The sequence below is a fragment of the Oryx dammah genome, unplaced genomic scaffold (genome assembly GCF_014754425.2).
Source record: "Oryx dammah isolate SB20612 unplaced genomic scaffold, SCBI_Odam_1.1 HiC_scaffold_28, whole genome shotgun sequence".
Lineage (NCBI taxonomy): Eukaryota > Metazoa > Chordata > Mammalia > Artiodactyla > Bovidae > Oryx > Oryx dammah.
The window spans coordinates 109,948,562-109,969,120 of record NW_024070212.1 but is presented as its reverse complement, the minus strand read 5'-3'; the positions used below and the strand labels follow the sequence as shown (position 1 = coordinate 109,969,120).

General features: G+C 49.4%; 1 protein-coding gene across 2 annotated transcripts in view; it reads right to left on the bottom strand.

Moving 5' to 3' along the window:
- CSMD2 (CUB and Sushi multiple domains 2) overlaps window positions 1–20,559 on the bottom strand; it is a 677,707-nt gene that overhangs the window by 132,457 nt on the left and 524,691 nt on the right. For both annotated transcript variants that reach the window (XM_040231766.1, XM_040231767.1), the window contains exons 27-29: window positions 16,343–16,534; window positions 10,537–10,675; window positions 6,416–6,603 (exon numbers count right to left, since the gene is read on the bottom strand). In XM_040231766.1, the coding sequence (XP_040087700.1) occupies window positions 6,416–6,603; window positions 10,537–10,675; window positions 16,343–16,534 (519 nt within the window). The remainder of the gene's footprint in view (window positions 1–6,415; window positions 6,604–10,536; window positions 10,676–16,342; window positions 16,535–20,559) is intronic.

Here is a 20,559-nt window from a genome sequence, read left to right as displayed (position 1 = left end):
ACAAGCCATTTATACTGGTACTTTAGGGAATGGTAGTATTGGGAGATGTTAAGTTTTTAGAGCATATCTTAAATGCTTCTGTATTAGTTGAATTTTTCTAATAAACACGTGTTGCTTTTCTTATATATTTATTTTTGGAGAGCATCTTACTTTCATTGTTTTACTTCATTATCCTTTCCAGCATAACACTATACATCAATGTGCTCCTCTGTTAGTCATAAAGTGGCAGTAAGGGCACATAATCCAGACAGAATCTCTGAAAAGCATAATTACTCTAATTCTAATGACTATTCCAAATAAGATTCTAAAAGAGAGCGTACATTATTTTATTTTCCAGAAATATGACATTGCTGGATCAAAAAGTTAGAAGGATAACATATTGTACACATGATGCCTCTCTTTTCTGACTTGGAAAAGGTATAGAAATATTCAACGTATTAAAGACATCAATATTAGTTAATGATGATATGATGGTAGATTATCACTGAGCTCTGATTTCCAAATCAGTAATTTCTGTCTTCTCTTTCAAATATTCTATTGTCTTGCTATCCAGTGTTATAATAGTTATAAGGAATCCTGTATTCATTGTTTGAAAAACGTTTACACTTAGAAAAATCTGAAGAAAAACACGTGTTAAGTTGAAAGTAAGCGTAAATGAAGAGATCTTGAATTTAGAAAGACCAGGGCAGAGCTGAGTTGGGGGAGCAGAGGCGGAAATCTGGTAGAAAACCTAGGCTTACGGTGTTACTTTCAAGGGCTTGAAAGAGAAAATAGGTACTTTTTCGTACATTTTGGAAAAGCTGACTCATCCTGACATTTCCTGAGTTGTTTCAGATTCTCTGACCCTTGCTTTGAGCTCTTCTTCCCTCTGTCTGGAACCCTCTCCACTCCTGCTCTTACGCACGGGGCTCCTCAACCTTCAGGCCTCTTTTCGAGTTTCATCGCTTGGTGAGGCCTTCACCGTTCCGAAGCGGGCTCCCCGTTTCTCTTTCCTGTGGTAGTTTGTGCTTCCCTCGCCTCTTAGGCTTCTCGCTTCTTGTGTGCATCCTTGTTTATTGTCTGACTCCTCACCTTCATGTTCCCCTCAAGTTGGGACTGTGACCCTTTTGCTCACCGCTGTGTCCTCCGCATACAGCGCAGGGTGTGTCATGAAGTAGGAGTTTAATAAGCATTTGTTGAGTGAATGAATGGTTTCTAGACACGTGCATGGATGTCCCAGCCTGTCCCGGCCCAAGAGGAAACCACTACATGTGCTGGAAGATGAGAATAAACGTCCCTCCCAATCACCTTACTGGTTTTTCTGGTCTGGAAAGACACGAAACCTCCCTGGGACTTGTTTTTCAAAACTGTGTTCAAAAGACAGGATTCTCATTCCCTCTGCATCCTTCAAGCAGACGGTAAAACTACCCAGGAGGCTGCCTTCAGATGAGAAGTGCGCCAGAGCGTGGGATAATAGAGATACACAGCTGACACGACTGCATTCAGAATCATCTCTTAGAAGGGCTGCCCAGAGATGACTAAGACAGCACAGCCACCTTCCGGGAGCAACTGAACAGAGACACCTACAATTCCACCCCACCCACCCATCTTTGCCTTATATAGGTGGACCTCCAACATTCCATTGTAGCAGAAATGCTTGCGAGCTCAGGATGTGAACTCCTCGGAGCCTGGACTTTGTTTTGTTCCTTGCTCTGTTCTCAGCCTCTGTGGCAGTGTCTAGCACATAGTAGGTGCTCAAAAAATACTCAGTGAGAAAATGAATCAAAACCGCTCAGGGGACCTCTGACTTAACTTGTCAATCTGATAGTTCCTTTGGGATACAAACTGGGAAGTGATTCAAAGCCAAGAGGGAGGCAGCCCTGCTGTCCTACGAGAATGGAGAAGCAAAGAAAACTAACCTACAAAGAACAGTGAATGTAGCAAATACATTACATTCAAATACCAGAAAGGAGCAGGGAGCAGGCCAAGTGGTTCTGGAGATGGAGGAGGACCATCCTCGCATTCAACCTCCGATTCTCCCACCTTGACTGTAATCCCCTTGGGACATCATGCTTCCTGCCTTTGGGGCTCTTATATTTTAAAAATGTATTCCGTTTTTTATGCTAAGTGAGAGTGAGTTTTATCATCTATATTGTTAAAATACAGAATGCTCTTTAGCTTAAATCAGTTTGGCTGTTAGTTTTCAATAAAGTCTTTGTCTCAAGTTGGTTTAAGTGTTTTTGTTTTTCACCTTTTAATAATAAATTACTCCTTTTTCTTCTTAATAGTTTCTTCATAGGAACTAAATCATCCCTCACTAAGATTGGACCAAATTGTTTTTGCTTTTCCCTTAGGAAGCTGGCAGGAAATAAGGAAAGACTCCTGGTCTGTTCACCCTGGATCAAAGAGGGGTTGACTTGGGTCAGAGAGTGGTTTTCACTGTGCTAAGCCCAGCTGAGTCTGGCAACCTCTCTTGAGGTGGATCCTCACACCTCCCAAAGCAGAACCATTGAAACCACAGCTCCATGGAGACCCAGATCCTTAGCATTAGTGGAGCCCTGGATCTCTCTAAAAGACAGGATTCTGCCTTTGGACAGAAGATGGCTTCTAGATAGATGTGGCCAACTATTCTTTTCCTAGGAATCCACACCTGCCTCAACGTGCAAGTCCTCTGTGGGCTACCAACTCAACCTAGGGTGTTCTACAGATTCTCAGAGTGTAGAGTATCTAAATTCTTTGCCAAGGATTGGAGAAGTATACAGGATGCATGCACGCCACAAATCACAAATATTCATATATTTAAAATATATGTCCCATTCTACAGGCTAGTTCAATGAACAAAGGTTCTATCTTCCAGACAAAGGCAGACCAAATGAAACATCTATCACACAGGAGGAGAAAGGCAATGGGATGGAAGAGCAAAGATCAAAGTGTGTGCCAACTACTATTGAGCCCACTGCCAGGGGCTGTGCCGATTGACCAGTCCTCACAACAACCTCTTCATAGAGTAACACTGTCCCTCTCTGACAGACAAGGAAGTGATTCTCAGAGAAGTTAAGTAACTTGTTTAAGGTCGTATAGGTGATAAGTGATGGCGATCTCCCTTAGATAGATATTGAACGTGAGGAGATATCATCAAGTTCTTGGGATCCAGTAGCAGAGTAGACCCATTCCAGGAACCCAGGGATATGGAGAAGGAGATCATGGGATCTCCCTGGGTTCCACCAAATGGGCTACCTGTGCAGAGGGCTGGGATCACCTCAATAGAGAGGTGATCCAGATTTGGAGGTGTGTAATCTGAGAAGGAAGGAAGGAAGGTCCAGGTCTCACCAGGTACCTCCCACCCCAAGTAGACACGTCTGCTTGGCACTTGCACCGTGGATCCTCATAAGGTGGTAGAAGGTGCATGGTGGGCTGTGTCTCCCCGCCTTGCCCTTCCCCAGTAACTGGCCCCCTTTGGCTGCTTGGCAGACTTGGGTGGCAGCTTGGAAGGCCCTATTCCCTGGAGCTTTGTTTTGTATCTGAGGACCCTTCCAGATATGGTCTTAGGCCAACAGCTGCACGGGGTTCTTTGGGAACGAGGACCTAGAAGTGTGGCTCTAGCACACGGATTTGCAGAGAAGACCTGGGGAGAGGAGACCACAGCCGGGTTGTCATGACAAGGGGACCGGGGAGGAAGCTGAGGGAGTTTCTGCCCTGTAGCCACTGAGCCCAGGGGTGATGAAATGCAGTCGTCTTATAAGAAGGCTGAAAATGGTGACGTTTGGGGTAAAATTTTAGAATCGCTGCCACGTAGAAGCCTCAGGTGGGACAGCTAGATGCTGCTCTGATTGTTGCGAAGGCCTGGCTGGGGTGGCTCTAAGTGCCACGTTTGTGTGACGTCTAGCTGTGCTCAGCCACTTGACAGGGAGTTTAACAGAAGGTGCAGTTGTGCAAGGTTTATGCAGCTGAGGATCAGGGAGCAGGAAAATCGAGGTACTGATGAAAGTGTAATTAAAGAGATGAACAATAAAGGGTGAAGATGATGACACGGCAGGGAGGATGGTGATGGGCGGAGCAACGGGGGTCCCGGCTGAACCTAAGACACGCCTCCTGCTAGCCTGCCACACCTTGTGACTGCGTTTGTTCTGACATCAGCATGTGGCGACTGGGGGCAGGAGGTTTACCGAATGGTGGTTATCGAGAGGAAGACAGGATGGCAGAGAATCCAGGCCAGTCCCACGAGGAAAGACGACCACAGGCAAAACTTTCTCTAACCTGTGCCCCAAGCATCTTCGAGAATTTTATCCGTCACATAGCAGGTGACTGAGACATCCGAGGATTTCGGTGAGTCAATGGATGCGGACTGCTCAGGACACTGTTGGCAGACTACTAAGTTATCCACTATTATGATTAGGATTATTTGTGAGCTCGTGTGAACTATTCCCAGGAGTTGCTATAAATATTTAATGAAGGGACACTTTAAAAGGCTGCTGAGGTCCCACATTAAACAAGTGGGGGACGTGAGCCAGGAACTTTGTAAATTTTAACTGGTACTGTGACCCCATTTGTACACACAGGCTGATGAGGCTGGTGGAACTTGGGTTACAGTAGCAATAACAAAATCCATCATCTCCAGAGTATCTACAGAGTACTTAGTCCATCCTGGGCACTATCTTCCTACATTTCATTTATGTGTATAAAATATCTTTTAATTTAACCTTCTGCAACATATCTATTATGATCACCACTTTATAGCTGGAGAAATGGGTTCCAAGAGATAATATCTAACCAAGTTCACAAATCAAGCAAAAGATGGAGCTAGGATCTGGATAACGGGGCCTGGGATCATTAGAGAAAAAGAAAAGGTTAAAAAGAGAATAACGGAGTAGGAGAAACTGAAGTGCCCGAGAACCTGGAATATTTCTCCTGCTGCTATGACTGGAATATTACAGAATGTTTGCAAGGTGCCAGGCCCCAGACCTGGGCTTTCATGCATGGATTCATCAAGGATGGTTCTGTGCTGTAGGAATCATCATTTGTAGATGCAGAAATAGAGTTTTGGAGAGGTTAAATAATTTGCTCCAGGCCATACACACTATTGACCCGGGGATTTTTGCAGAAACAAACACCTGTGGCTGGTGATTTGCTGTGTAAATGCTGGGAAGGATTGAGGGCAGGAGGAGAATGGGGTGACAAAGGATGAGATGGCTGGATGGCATCATCGACTCAGCAGACTTGAGTTTGAGCAAACTCTGGGAGACAGTGAAGGGCAGGGAAGACTGGCGTGCTGCAGTTCATGGGGTCGCAAAGGGTCAGAAACGGCTGAGCAACAAGAGGAACAACAAGAACAAGAGGTGAACATTGAAACACTCTAGTCAGTAACACTTGGGTAACAAAAGACATTCATGCGTCTCCAGTCAATGAGTCCTTAAGGAGTAAACATGAACCCTGTACCCGGCTGATCTGACGTCAATGCTCTTGCCCGAGCAAGGACCAAGGCCTGTGTCCGTAAGCAGATTTTTATGCAAACACAGCCATTGCCCATTCCTTGCTGTTTCATCTGTGGCTGCTTTTGTGCTATAGCGGCATCAGTAGCATGGAGGAACTGTGATATAGACTGCATGGCTCACAAACCTGAACTATTTACTGTCTGGCCGTTCAAGAAAAAAAAAATCTGCTGACCTTGGCTCGACCCCTATACCCTTCAGCTTGCTTTCATTAATCCAAAAGCAGAATGAGAACAAAAGGATGGGATAGCTGGAGGGATGAGAAAATGTGATCAAAAGGTGTCATTCTGTAGTGACCTACATGGGAGGAGAGTCTGACAGGGAATGGACCCACATATATGGGTGGCTGAATCACTGTGCTGTGCGCCTGATATTAACACAACACTGTAAATCAACTGTACTCCAAAATAAAATAAAAATCAGATGAAAAAAAGTGTCAGGAAATGTCCAGTTTATGACAGGGTGCCAGAGGATGGCCAGGGAGTGGCCCTGGGACAGAGATCCAGGCACTGTGACCCCAGGACTCGGGTGGGCCCTGCATTTATCCAGGAGGGTGGGAGGCTTTGGGGCAGAGAGGGAGATTGAGCCTCACATCAGAACCCTCAGCAAACGCAGGGGCGTGGCCTTGAAGATGCCAGCTGACCGCTTGGGCTGAAGTTATGAGACTGAATAAGATCTCGACTTGACTCTCGTAGAAAAGGGAGTAAATGGGAGTCGTGACGTCAAAAGCAGGTGCAGGAAGAAAGCGAGGCCCCTTTCCTCCTGGGCCTGGGGCAGCTGGGTGTGAGGGTCCACCCCAGGGCCACAGAAAGGCAGGGGCTCTGCAGGTGGCAGCAGGCTCCCCGTGACCCCGTCCAACCTTCTCCTCGCCACACTACGCCTCCCCCATCCCTGGCCAGGTGTGGTTGGCCCTGCCCATGTCGTCTCTGCCTCCCCCGGCCCCTTACCTGTGTAGTCGATGACAAAGCCGGTGTTGCTCACTGAAGCATCGCTGCGGAAGGCAAGGAAGAGACTGTTGCTGCTGCTCTCGATGCGGCCAGGAAGCTGGGAGCCGTAGAAGCTTCCTATGAGGGGGCTGAGAGAGTCCCGTCCGTCGTAGATATGGAGGAAGTCATAGCCAGGCTCCAAGTTAAAGCTGGGGAACAAACACATCCCGACCCCACCCCGCTGAGGTCACATAAAGGCTGGTACCCAGCCTCGGGCTCAACCAAAGGACGCCCCCACCCCCCAGCAAGTCCTCCAGGCCCCTGGTGCCCAATCCCTGAGACCTCCTGGTGGGGATGGAAGGATGAACCCCGCCACCCCCCGACCTCCCAATGAGAGAGAAGATGGACAAGGCAGGCTTGGACAGAGCCGCCAGATTCTAGCATCAGGGTCCAGAAAGCTGGAGCCAAAAGCCTAACACCCTCTTTTTTTTTAAAGGTGTTTTAAAAAATTGAACTATATTTGACACGGCATATAAACTTGAGGGGTACAACATGCTGATTGACTGCATTTATATATTGTTATATGACTTCCTTTGTAGCGATAATTAGCACCTCTGTCATATCATATAATTATCGTTTCTCTATAGTGGTTGGAATAATTAAGATCTAGCCTATTAGCAAGTTTGATGATTATAACACAACGTTGTTGTTTATATTCACTACACTGTGCACAGAAGGGAAAATCGGTTATCAGCTCTACACATCGAGTGGTCAGAACCCACAGAGCAGGCCCAGAAATCAGGCCTCTTATATGCCTCTACTATTCTTTACACTGTCCTAAGCTGCACCCACTTTTCTGAGGGGTGAGAGGCACCCAGGGAGCCATTCACTGGCAGGAAGGGGCTCGCTTTCATGAAGGACCCTCACTTCATTCATTCCCCCACCCCCCAGCCAGTTTTCAGCTCACCCCATTCCTGGCTCCCCCAGGTGCGTCTCTTTCTAAGCAATCCTGACCCTGGTCTAGAAAAAAAACAACCCATTTTACAAACCGTCTTAGCTTAGCAAATTGAACCTTAGAGTTCTTGAGTGTCATTTATCCTACTGAAATGGCTTGAGTGAAAATGAGGGGAAATACCAAGGACCGGCAAGAAGGTGGAGCCGCTGGAACCCTCGTCTCCTGCCGGCAGGGGGTGTGGATTGGTTCAACCGCTTGGGGAAACCGTCCTGCAGTATCTGCTAGACCAGAACCTGTGCCCGTCCTCCAGTGCAGCACCTCCACTCTCAGGCATACACCCAGCAAAGGCGACTGGTGCCACCCAAGACGCCAAGATGGAAACCACAGAAGTAAATGGGTTTGCGGAGAACAGTGGTCTGATGCCAACTTGTTCACAGCCCAGGGTTGGGATATTTAGGTCCTCCACTTGGCTGGACTGAGAACCAAATGGTGCTTCTACCCTTTAAGACATGGCAGAGACAGGAGGCCATTTACTATTTAGGACAAAGGTGGGGATAGAGCTGGCAGAGAGACGGGGGTCTGGGAGGGCTAGACGTGGAGTCACACACGCAGTCTCCCTCCTGCACAGCACCCTCTCACACGGCTGTCAGTTGCAGGGTCACCCCCATGGCTGGGTGGTATGGCCTTCAGTTGTTCCACCTGCTCTTTCAAAGGTCACCGAGGAAGGGTTTGGGAGTGAGTCAGTTTGGATTCATTTCCAAAAGCCCTCCATCTGCCCCCATGTTTCTGCAACCATGGGGTTTTATCTGAGCACCCCCAGTATGCCAGCCAGTGTGCAAGATGCCCAGGACGCAGGCATGTCAGACACCATCCCTTCTTCAAGACGGTTCTGGATTTGAAGGAAGTGATGGACGTGAAGACAACAAAGTCTAAAGGCTGTGCAGGCTAGTGGGAACACAGCACCAAGCTCCTCAGGGAGGATGGGAGTGAAGTTTGTGTTGGGCATTAGAAGGTCCTCAGGAATTGGACAAGGAGGAGAAAGGAAGTCACGGTGAGGGGATGAGCAGAAGAAAGTCACGAAGTATGAAACGGTCTTGGCACCTGTGAGTAGCTCAGTCTGGCTAGAGCTCAGGGTTAGGACCGGGTTGAGGAACTGAGGGGAAAGGCAGGCCGGGGCCAGATGGTTTAGAATGAAACTCAAAAGACAGGACCAAAAATAAAAACCCCAAACAAACAACTCCTCCCCACCCTCAAATTAAAACTCAAAACAATGTCTCCCTCTTACAGAGAAGAGGGAGACTTTGAAGTATTAAAAAACAAGGGATATATCTGTTTCTTTCTTTGTTTTTAAACCGAGGTATACTTTATACGTGCTGAAATGATCAGCTCTTAAGGATACCACTCCTTCAGTTTTGACACGTGTCTATCAAGACCCAAGGTTTTCACCATCCCCCAAAGTTCCCTGGCTGGGTCGGGGGTGCCTTCTCAATCAATCTTCCCCACCCTCAGAAGATACCACTCAACTGACTTTTTATCACCGTAGATTGGTTTTGCTGATTCTAAAACTTCATTTAAGTGGAATCATACATTATGTACTCATGTGTGTCTGTCTTCTGTCGCTCAGCGTGATATTTCTGAGACTCATCCACGTTGCTGCACGTGTCAGTAGCTCATTTCCTTTTATTGCTGAGTAGTATATCATTGTGTGTTAAAATGGTAAATGAGGTGTGTATTTCAGCATTTTCCAGTGACAGCATCACTCCGACACCGAGCTAAAGATGAGATTGGCACAGAAGGCAAGATGGAGCAGAGGAACCAGTTAGGAGCCTGTGGCAGTAATCTAGACAGGAAGCAGTAAGGGCATCAACCAAGACAGTAGCTGGGAAGATGGAGAAGAGGGGAAAAGCTAAGGTTAACACAGCGGAGGCTCTATGCCTGGGCCACTAACAGAAGAAGCAGTGAAGATGGACAGTGAGGTTGCCCCCAATTTTCAGAATAGAGATCACCTAGGGGAAGAAGCGAGGGGCTTAGTTTTGTACGTGTTGTAATCACGAAGCCTGCAGGCGTCAGACAGAGACCATCCAATAGTTGGCTATGGAGCCTGCAGCCCACAAGAGAGTCTGCGTGGGTGGCAGACTGGAGTCTCCACTTTACAAGAGGTGAGTGAAGTGTTGGAGTGGACGAGCTTGTCCAGGGAGGAGGTGTGGCAGGCAGACAGGGGGGCCTGTGACAGAGCCTGGCACAGGGCGAGGGTTATGAGAAATCATCCAGAAACTCTCAGAAGAAGCTGGAGAGCCAGAGAGGGTAAGTCCACAAAGCCAAGAGGAAAAGCAGAAGGATGCAGGGAGTGATAAAGAGATGTGGTTGGACAAAGTGTGGAAAGTGCAGTTTGATTTGGCAGCCAGGAGTGCAGAGGAGTTGCCAGTGGAAGCATGGAGTCAGAAACCAGATGTCAGTGATTTGAGAGTGAACAAGAGGCGAAGAAAGGAGAGGAAAGCAGAGACAATTCTTGTGAAGAGTTTGCTTAAATGAAATCAAGGAGATAGTGTTGGAGCTTGGCGGGGGAGTGGCTAAGAGATTCCTGGGCTGTTCCTAAACTGGAGAGGGTGGTAGGAGAAGCTGGTGAGAGCAGAGGGGGAGAATTCAGAAGAGCAGGGGCAAAACGACCCATTTCTGAATCTTGGCATCTTCAGAGGTTTAAAAAAAAAGACAGAGAGAAATCAAGAATAATAGCTACTTTATAAATTATCATAAGGATTAAATAGGGCTTCCCAGCTGGCTCAGTGGTAAAGAATCTGCCTATAACGCAGGAGACGTGGATTCGATCCCTGGGTTGGGAAGATCCCCTGGAGGAGGAAACGGTAACCCACTCCAATATTCTTGCCTGGGAAATCCCATGGACAGAGGAGCCTGTCAGACTGCAGTCCTAAGGGTTGCAAAGAGTCAGACACGACTGAGTGGCTGAGCACGAGGATCGCATACGAGAATACTAGGTATGAAGCCACGCGCACAGTGCTGGGCACACAGATGTTCAAGGAGTGCTGGTGTCTCTCCTCTTCTGGACCCCTTCTCCTCCCCTAGAATGGAGTCCTGTTCACAGAGGCCCGATGTACGCTAACCTGGACCCAGGTCTGCACCCCGACCTGCGCTGAGCCCTCCGTCTCCCACCCGGGGGAGAGGTACATACGTGTTAAATACCAGGGCGATGACGTAGTCTGGTGAGACGGTCACCTTCCAGTCACACTCCTTGCCCGGCGGGTAGGGCTCCGGGTAATTTGGCGACAGGATGACTCCTGATGGCCCTGCCAGGTCTCCCCCGCAGGGAGCTGAGGAGAGAGGAGGACAAGGGTGAGGCTGTCCCTGGCACCTGGTCACCTTTCCACCAGCGCTGGAAGAGGAGGCACTGCGTCTGATCGACCTGTTAGAACGCGGTTCCAGGGGCTCCGGGGAGGGTGGCGCGCCATGGGGGTGAGGTCTCACGTTAAAGTGATGGAGCCGTTTGGAACTGGAGCGGGGAGGGGCTCGCACAACACTGTCAGAGCACTAAATGCCACCGAGATGTCCTTTTTTAATGGTTAATTTTATGTTATAGGGATTTCACCTCGCTAAGCTGTTATTAAACAACAAAATCAAAATACCTGGCTCTGCCACTTCCTGGCTGTGTGACCTCAGGGAGTTTATCTAACCTCTCTAGACCTCAGTGTCCCTCCTCTTTTGCAGAGGTTAATACCTCTTTCATGGAGTGGTTGTAAAGATTTGGGAGATGTCTGTGAAAGCACGTGGCATACTGGACCTCGTCATGTGTGAAGCCATTCCTAGGCTTTCAGACATATGAAATACTCAGTCTCCTTTCAAGGCATCAGATCCCATTTCCGGTTGAGCTTTATGGGTTCTTTACCACTAATCCCAGTGCACTTGATGTCAGGAGGAGCAGAAAACAACCATGTGTGTCTGCCAAGTCTGCCTGGCCTCCTATGCTGCCAGTGCTCTTGGCACCTGTGTGGGGCTGCAGATACCTTCCAATTTTCTCAACGGCCTTTGTCCAAGAGAGCATGTGCTCCTCTGCTGTATGGAAATATTACAAATCCCCAATTAGTCCACTGTGGTCCCCCTCCCCTGAGATGACAGGCCTTTCCAGCAGGTGGGGGGGGGGGTGGTGGGAAGGTGGCCGGGAATATAGCAAGCTGCTCATCCGGAGCCCTTGGGTGGGGGGCAAGTCCCAGATCCTGAATCTGGTTCTCCCCTAAAGGGCTGGGTTATTGGACCATAGCATGAGGGTCTGATAAAGTGAAGGTTGGGAGGTTGTATGGGGATGTTAACAGGAAAAGACGGCTGAGGCTACAGACATGGCTTGGTCTGAAAACCTCAGGGCACCACTGAAGGTTGGCAGTACAGTGGGCAAGCAGTGAGCCTGCAGAAGGGCCAGGACTGGAAGTGGAGGTGGGAACTGAGGGTACATCCAGGACTGGACTTCAGAGCAGCCATTTGCTTGTCCCGGAACTAAGCTTTGCTGCCTCAGTGTAGCTTTTACGAGGGGTGAGCCTAAAGGGCTGGATCAATCCCCAGCGGGGTCTCTTTAAAAAATGGTAGGTCTTCGGATGAGGTCATTAAAGCCCTAATGTGGCTGAACATAAAACCTGAGGGGTCATGAGTAGTGTGGGCTTTTTCTTGTGGGAAGTATTTCTCAAGTCCCAACTTGAGTACCAGACACACTCCAGTGGACACCTGTTAAAGGTCACCCATGACATACAGCATTTTAGATCCATCTCTCATTTCTATCTCATAACAACTTGGTAAGCTATGGATTACCCTTCGTGACTCAGAAAAGAGGAAACTGGGGCTCAGAGAGGTAAGGAACTTGCCCAGAGTCACTCTGAGACTCAGACCCACATGTGTCTGGCCCCCAAGCCCATCACTTCCCCCATGCTCCTGTGCTACCTCAGAGCCACTGGCGGCAGTGGGAATGGGGGGCGCAGTCCCTCCCTGCAGGCTGGCGGGGGCAGGGTACCCAGGAGAAGAGCTTCTGGGAGTGAAGATGGTCCCTTGAGTTGAGTCTGTCTTGTATCTCACTCACTTCTTCTCCACTGACCCTTCTTCAGACAAGATGGTTCGGTGGATGGGGCGGACAGGAGGCCTGTCTGATCAGGGTGAAACCTTGAACTTAACAAAGCAAGACCACACTGTCCTGTCCACTGAGTGTGGCCCTGCCCAGGCCGACCTAGGAAACACAGTGGTACTGCCAGGAGGAGCAGACAACCCTGCTCAGGGCAGTGGTCCCAGCTCCTGGGCACCTTCCCAGTGCTCCCTCCGCTCGGGCAAGGGCTACCAGGCTCTGCCTTCCTTCACAGCCCAGGGGTTCCTTCCCTTAAGTTTGCACAGATGGGGTGAATCTGAGTATTTCAAAACTGCTCCCCTATTTTTCCACCAACCCCCCAAATGCTCTCAGTCTGTTTGGGTTTGAGGCCCTGCTCTGGCCCAGCTCCCTGCATGATGGCCTCCCAATATCAGGCAGTCAGGCATCTGGTTCCCACCCAGGACCCCGGTGTGGGCCTTGTCGCTCTTGGCCAGTTGTCCTCAAGGCTGTGGCTGGACTCCTGGGACGCTGCACCTGCAGGATGGTCAGGTCATGCCGCTCGGGTGGGGCTGGTTGAGGGGCACAAAGTCCCCCTTCCCCTTCTAGGCCCAGGTACTGGCCAGGAGGACAGCTGAGCTGCTGGAGACTAAATGAGGCCTTGGCGACAAGCCCGCGGCACCCCATCCTGTCGAGTCGGTACTCAGGGCTGGGCTTGGGATGCCACACTGGACCCAGGAGCCAGGTCTCCCTTCCAACCCTGGGCACGGCCTCAGTCTGGTCCTGTCCACTCCCCACTATGAGTTAGACATGGAAGACAGGCTTTGCCCTCAGATCCAGGCTTGATCTTGCAAACCACCATGGCCAGGTGTGAGTCGGGGAGACAGGCACTGGTCACTCCAGGTGGCTGAAAAGCGGGCCAGCTGTATCGAGGGGTGAGAGCTGTGGAAAAGACCATTGATCTTGATGTTATACAGTCCTGGGTTCAAATTTTGACCTGGCCTCCTCCTAGTTGTGACTTTGGGCAAAGCTATCCCACCTCCCTGAGCCCCTGTTTTCTAATCTATAAAATAAAATTTAAAGAATAATGTCTATAAAGGCCTCTGACATACACAGTGTTTACTATGAACCAGGCATGGCTCTAAGCACTTTATAGCATTAGCTTATTCAATCCTGCAAACAACCCCAGGAGCTGGGTACTACAGGGCAAGAAACTGAGGCATAGGGAGATGGTGTAATTTGTCTAAGGCCACACAGCCTGTCCTCGTGAAGCTGACTTGAATCAGGCAGCTGGAATCCAGAACCCAAGCTCTAAACTCACTGCACAGTGATTTCATTTGTGAAAATGTAGCCACATCCACGGAGAAGGTAATGGCAGCCCACTCCAGTATTCTTGCCTGGAGAATCCCATGGACGGAGGAGCCTGGTGGGCTGCAATCCATGGGGTCGCTAAGAGTCAGACATGACTGAGTGACTTCACTTTCACTTTTCACTTTCACGCACTGGAGAAGGAAATGGCAACCCATTCCAGTGTTCTTGTCTGGAGAATCCCAGGGACGGGGGAGCCTGGTGGGCTGCCGTCTATGGGGTCGCACAGAGTCGGACACGACTGAAGCCACTTAGCAGCAGCAGCAGCAGCCACATCCAGCCCAGTGCCTATGGTGGGGAGGATGCTCACAAACGCTTGTCATCTTCCTTTGCTTCCTCCCTATAATGAAAGGGCATGAAGGCCAGCCAGACCCGTCCTGGCACACGGCCAAGGGAGCTGGAAACGAGGAGGGGCTTGTCATTTCCAGAAGAGGCAGACGCTCATTTAGTTGTGAGGAACATTTCCCTACGCGGAGCGCAGGAGAATGGGTAATGAAAGCCAAATTAACCTCTCTGCCCTGCCGGGTACACATCCACTGCTCTCGCCGGCTCAGCTCGGGGCTTCCCCCTGCTCCAGCTGGGCAGCCTTGTGTCAGGACCCGCTTTTCCATAAGACAAACTGAAGGAATCCCAGCCTGAGACAAGGCTGAATTTGGACGGCGCCTCGGAGGTCGTCTGACCCCCTCATCCCCCTCACCTCACTAGAATTCCCTCCACCGGATGGAAGTCTGGTTCGGGAAAGGGAACGGAGTCCGAAAAACATGAAAGAAGGGAACAAAGAAGGGAAGGAAGGAGAGTGGAAGGAAGAAGGAGGAAGAAAAGACGGAGAGAAGTGAATATTTCATGAGGTCAGGGTTAGTGCTGCCTCACCCACAACGCCACGAGGGAAGTACGTTTACCTTCACTTTACAGATGAGGAGACTGAGGGTCAGAGAGTTGAAGCAATTTCCCTGCAGCCACTGAACTAGTAAACAGCAAAGCCCCGAACCACCCCGCCGACCTGTCTTCTTCAATATCCTCTGCTCTCTCGGCGGATCGCAGCTGCAGCTGACAAGCGAACGGGCTCTGAAACCAGGCCTCGCCTTCCTGTCGACGGCACTTGCACTGAGCTCCTGCCACACACACCCATGTGAGCCCTCGCTGCCACAGAGGGCCAGCACCCAGCGCTCACCATCAATGCCAGGCCGCAGGGCACGGCTGGCAAAGGCCAGTCCTCAGCTGCCTGGACAGCACCTCCCACTGAGCCTGCGTGCAAAGAGGGGGCTGGGCATCACTGGGGTGGGCACTGCTGGGGAGCATCTCAGGAAGTCCCTGGAAACCACTCTGGGGTGGGCGTCAGGAGCGTGAAAGGCGTCGCGTTCAGGCTGATGTGGGGGTGACTCTTGGCACTGCCGTATCCTGGCTCTGATTTGAGACAAGATATTCAAAGTTCCCAAGTTTCAGTTTCCTCTACTGTAAGATGAGGGGATGGTGCTCACTACAGAGAGCTGCAGGGGAAGCTAAGTGAGGTTGGTGAGGAAACGTTCAGGACAGAGCTGCACGCAGGAAGGAGCCCAGGACTCCTGGTCTCGTCTACCATCCATTGGCGACACAGTACAGAGGTACTCTGTGTTTTGCCTGAGGAAAAGAGCCATATGGCCCTGGAATGTCTGTTTCTATTTCTCTTTCTTTCCTGTCCTCCTCTCCTTTCAAGTTCCTTCCTCCTCCCAGCCTTCAGGAGCCAGAGAGCAGGACTGATTACTCAGGCCCCAACCTGCACGAGCTACGTGTCCTTGGACACATTGCAGACCCTCTACTTCTTCATCTGTCGAGTAGGGAAATCTAAGGGTTAAGGACAGAGCTGGAGAACCAAAAGCCAGGTAACCAATCATTGCCTTGTGAAGAAGAAGAGCAAAGGTCTTCCCTTTACATCCAGGCCTGTGAGTGCCCTCCCCGTGCTTCAGGTAACAGAAGGGTCATTTCAGAACCTAGGGACCCTTGTTACCCGAAGTGACCCATGGTCCTCCTCCCAGTCTATATGGACTGGGCCAGCAGAAAAGGGACAAACAGAAAATTTGGGGACCATTTTGAAGTGGAAAGAATTTGTAGTGTGTAGAGTGTGAGTGGGGCTTCCCACATGGTGCTAGTGGTAAAGAACCCGCCTGCAAATGCAGGAGACATAAGGTTTGATCCCTGGGTGGTGAAGATCCCCTAGAGGAGGGCATGGCAACCCATTCCAGCATTCTTGCCTGGAGAATCCCATGGGCAGAGGAGCCTGGCAGGCTGCAGTCCATAAGGTCACAAAGAGTTGGACACGACTGAAGTGAATTAGCACACACAGCACACGCACAGACACAGGGTGTGAGTGTATGACTCTGTGTGTGTGTGTGTGTGTGTGTGTGTATCTGTACATCTGCAGGCAAAGCAGAGTAAATGTGGAGGCTTCTGCAACTTTCAGCTATTCTGACTCTACTGGACAGACTGCAAATGCAGCTGCCACTTAAGGGGCTGGGAGACCTGGAGGATACAAGTGGTGGGACCAGAGAGCGGGGGTCACACTGCAGTTGCTCCGCACCGATGCAGGTCGGCGGGCTGGGCTGCCAGAAGAATCTGTTCTCGATCTTCACGCAGCTGATCTCCGCGCTTCCCTGCAGCGCGTAGCCGGGGTCACACTGGAACACTGTGGAGTCGCCGGCTTCCCAACTGTCGCCACTGCGGCTCCCATTCTGGGGGACCCCAGGGTCATTGCAGGATGTTGCTGTGGACACTGGGAGAAGAAAACAGAGGAGAAAGTTGCCTAGGTGTCTGCCAGACAGCGAGGCTCCCAGCTCACCACGCTCACTGACGCCACATTTCCATCGCCAAGGTCTCTGCCAGAATTTCCATCGCCTCCCGCCAGTATCAGCAGCTGCAGCAGCAATGCCACCACCTCTGTTCTCACGCCCGTTCCTACCACCTCCACCGCTGCTCCTGCTCGTCACCTGTTCTACCCGTACCTTCACCATCACTATCATCCGTCTATCATGAGACACTATACTGCAAGCTAAGCATGACTGCCCTGCTACGGCAGTAGAGCTGAGTTCAGTTTGATTTAACGACACAAGCCTTGTCACAGGGAGCTTTCCAATTTTGCAAAATGTCGCTAACATGATCCATACGAGGGAGTGACAGGGTAATTAAGAATAAACTCTAATATGCAATCAGAAAGGTCTGCAAGGGAGTTTGGGAGTTGGCCTGCCTGCATGCTGAGTCGTGGTTGAGAAGATGCTGGAGTTACTAAGGTCAGACGACGGTCATATTCTCCCTTGCATGGCAACCAACCCACCACTCATCAGACTGAAACAGAGAGAAATCTGGTGTTTACAGCAAGTGGCATGGTGAGTTCAAAATAAATATTACTAGCTGGGATGTTTGAAAAATTCAATTGACCTAGGAATTTGGGAGATGTTTGTAGCCTAATATCAGACAGCATAATATAGAGAAGCCCGTTTATTTTAAAAGCAAACATCAAATAAATGATGGAAAGGAGGAACAAATGAATAAAAGCATGACTGAAGGAATAAATGGACAAAATGCAGGTGAGAAAACACACCAAAGGAAAGGGTATGAGAGGAAGCCCAGAGAAAGGGTTCTGGGGCAGCTGCATCAACCCCTGCTCCTCCAGGGTCCCCGCCTGTGTCACGGTGCATAGACTGTGCTCGGCAGGCCCTGGGAATAGGAGACTCTGGGGCACACAGGATCAATACAATCATTGGCTTGGAGGGTCATTTTTTCTCAGAAATAACTTTTACATGAAAACAAACAAATTTATTATGGAATAAAATGTAAAATTCACAGCAGTTCTTTTTTTAAAGAAGATTTTTAAAATGTGGACCATTTTTTAAAGCCTTTATTGAATTTGTCACAGTGCTGCTTCTGTTTTATGCTTTTTGGCCATGAGGCATGTGGGGTTTTAGCTCCTGGATCAGGGATCGAACCCACACCTCTTGTATTGGTAGGCAAAGTCTGAAATAACCACTGGGTCACCAGGGTAGTTCCCACATTACTTGTTAAGCAAACCAGGAGGACTTAGAGAGAGTTTATGCTTTCTACATCCTCCAGATCTCCTGGGATATCCACCCACTCTCTTCTGTTACTCAGTGCAAAAGTCCAGGGCAACTGTTCACACTGATATCATTAATTATGAGATCTAGGATTGCACGGGCAGGCCCTGGAGTTGGAGTATCTAAGACAGTACACAACAAACTGAGGCCCACAGCCAAATCTGGCTGCGTGCCTGTTCTTGCAAACAAAGTTTTACGAAACACAGGGGTGCTCACTTGTAAACATGTTGTTTATGGCTGGTTTCATGCTCTGATGCCAGAGTTGAGTTGTTATGACAGAGATCATGTGGTCCACAAAGCCTGAAACATGTACCACCTGGACTTATACAGAAAAAGCTTGCCGACTCCTGGTTTATGGTACCGTAAAGTCTCCTCTTTCAAAAGCACATATTAAAACCTGTCCTTTGCTTTGATCCAGCTTTAATCATTAACACCCTCAACGATCTGCTATCGCTGTGTTTCAGCCACAGTTGTAAAATCTCCCTCCGGCACAGCCAGCTCAGTGCTCTCTCTCCCCGACACCCCTGCCCCCAGGGCCTTTGCACCTGCTGCCCCTTCTGCCTGGAACGCTCCTGCCATAGATCTTTCTATGCCAGCTCTGTCTTGTCATTCAGTTTTCAGCTCCAGCATCCTCTCCTCAGACAGGCTCCTTTGATCACCTTCTTCTGGGCTTACCCTTTAACCCCTTTCCATCAAATTTGTCACATTACCATGATGTGTTCCCTTCATAGCACAACCTGTAATCATCTTGCTAGTTCACGTTTTCCTCTTTATTGTAGCTCATTGTGCATTACGATGAGAACAGAGACCTTGGCTGTTTTGCTTCCAGCTGTATCTCCAGGGCCTAGAGTGGTACCCGGCACACAGTGGTGTTCAGTAAATATTTCTTGGGTGAATAAATAAATGAACAAACCGTCACCATCAGACACTTACTGAATTTATTTATAAAGCCAAACAAGAACCAATCTTCTCCCTTCCCAATTAAAAACAGACTTAGCTTTCAACTCCAGCTTTACAGCATCTACATGTAAATGATTCTCTGGAAGAAAAATAGCTCACTGTTCTGATCATACAGGGGAGGCAATGGAGTGCGATGATTAAGGGCCTAGGTTTCGGAATCAGACACAGGGACTTTGACCCAGGCTCTTCTACTTATTAACTCTAGATGACCTTGCATGAGAAACCTCTCTGGTCCCCACAGCCCCCATCTGCAACATGGATTAATAATGATGCCCGTGCTTTATGGGTTTTGTGAAAATTATAAGAGAGAATGTCGCAGAGAGTTTAGGGTGGTGCTGGCTCTATAGATGGCCGTGATTATGCGTGCCTCTCCTTCAGGGCTCCCTCTCACCTTTTCTTCATTTTCACTTTCTCCCTTTAATGCTCCTGAATGTGAGCTGCTCAGCAAAGCCCCCAGGGAGAGGCTAGATCCATGTGATGCAGACAGGATGTTAGATGTTACACAGTCGTGTTTACTCAATAAAGCCAAGCCTGCACTAATCATCCCTGGCATTTCTGTACAATCCCCTGTCAAACACACACGATAACGTTAACGTGGGGTTAGCCGTTCCCTCTTCCCTAGAGCAGTGCTGGTATTTGCTAAGTGATGACAGCAACAGGGAAGGTGACCTTTCCCAAACCTCGGGTATACCAGCATGCCAGGCCAGGTTGGCATGGCCTTGCTGGAGCCTAGACCAGGTAGTTCTGCCCACTCCTCTCTTTGTGGACCTAAGTGATACTCAGGGTGACTTGCCTAGGGGAACCCTGTGTTAAGAGAAAACCATCCATTTGTTCATGTCTTCATGTACACAGTGGTCCATTGAGTAGTGAGTGGGCTCCTGCTGCAGGAGTCTAATGAGGGGCACAAGGTGGCCCCCACCCCCTAAGAGCTTCCTGTGGGCTGGCAAGTAGGTGGCCAGGTCCCCAGCAGGGCCGAGTGCCTAGAATTGGCAATGTACTGAAGAAACAGAAGTGCTAGGGGTCCAGTAGTGACAGCAATCTATTCTGAATGGGGAGCTTAGGAAGAAGTGGCATCTGAGATGAACCATGAAGGAGGAAGAGAGCGTCTATGAGCTGAGCAGTGCGTGAGAAAGTAGCTGGAGCTTCTGGGTGACGGCATGGCTCACGGGAGCGCCCAGGGACTCCAGCCCATGTGGCAAGCCTGAAGACACGCTGGAGGTCAGATATCGCAAATCCGTGGGGGAAATCTGCCAGTACAGTGATGGGCCTTTTGTAAAACCGTACCCATCAGCTTCAACACAGAGAAAATACATATCTGGCTTAATTATTCCTAATTCTCCTTTTTCCCCAGTGAATGGACTGAGCTGTCTCTTTAGCATTCCACTTGCCTTACTGCTGGGAGAGCTTTCTATGGCGTATGCCAGCAATCTCCAAAAGTTTGTTTCATGAAATGCTAGTCTTTTGAGATAGCCTTAGAAAAAGTCGTGCACGATTAAATATGTTTGAGAACTGTGGCCTGCCCGACACCTTCCGAGTTCATCTGCATTAGCAGAACAGATGTTCTCAGAGGCTCCAAATTACAGATAATCTCTTTAGGTCTGCCTCAACCTAAGCACCTTCCTGACATAATTTGATCAGGCAGACTTCCTTTTTCTGCAATACCAGTGAACTGCCCATGGACCTCATGGGGACAGATGTCGGGAAATGCTTATCTAAAATGACTCTTGTG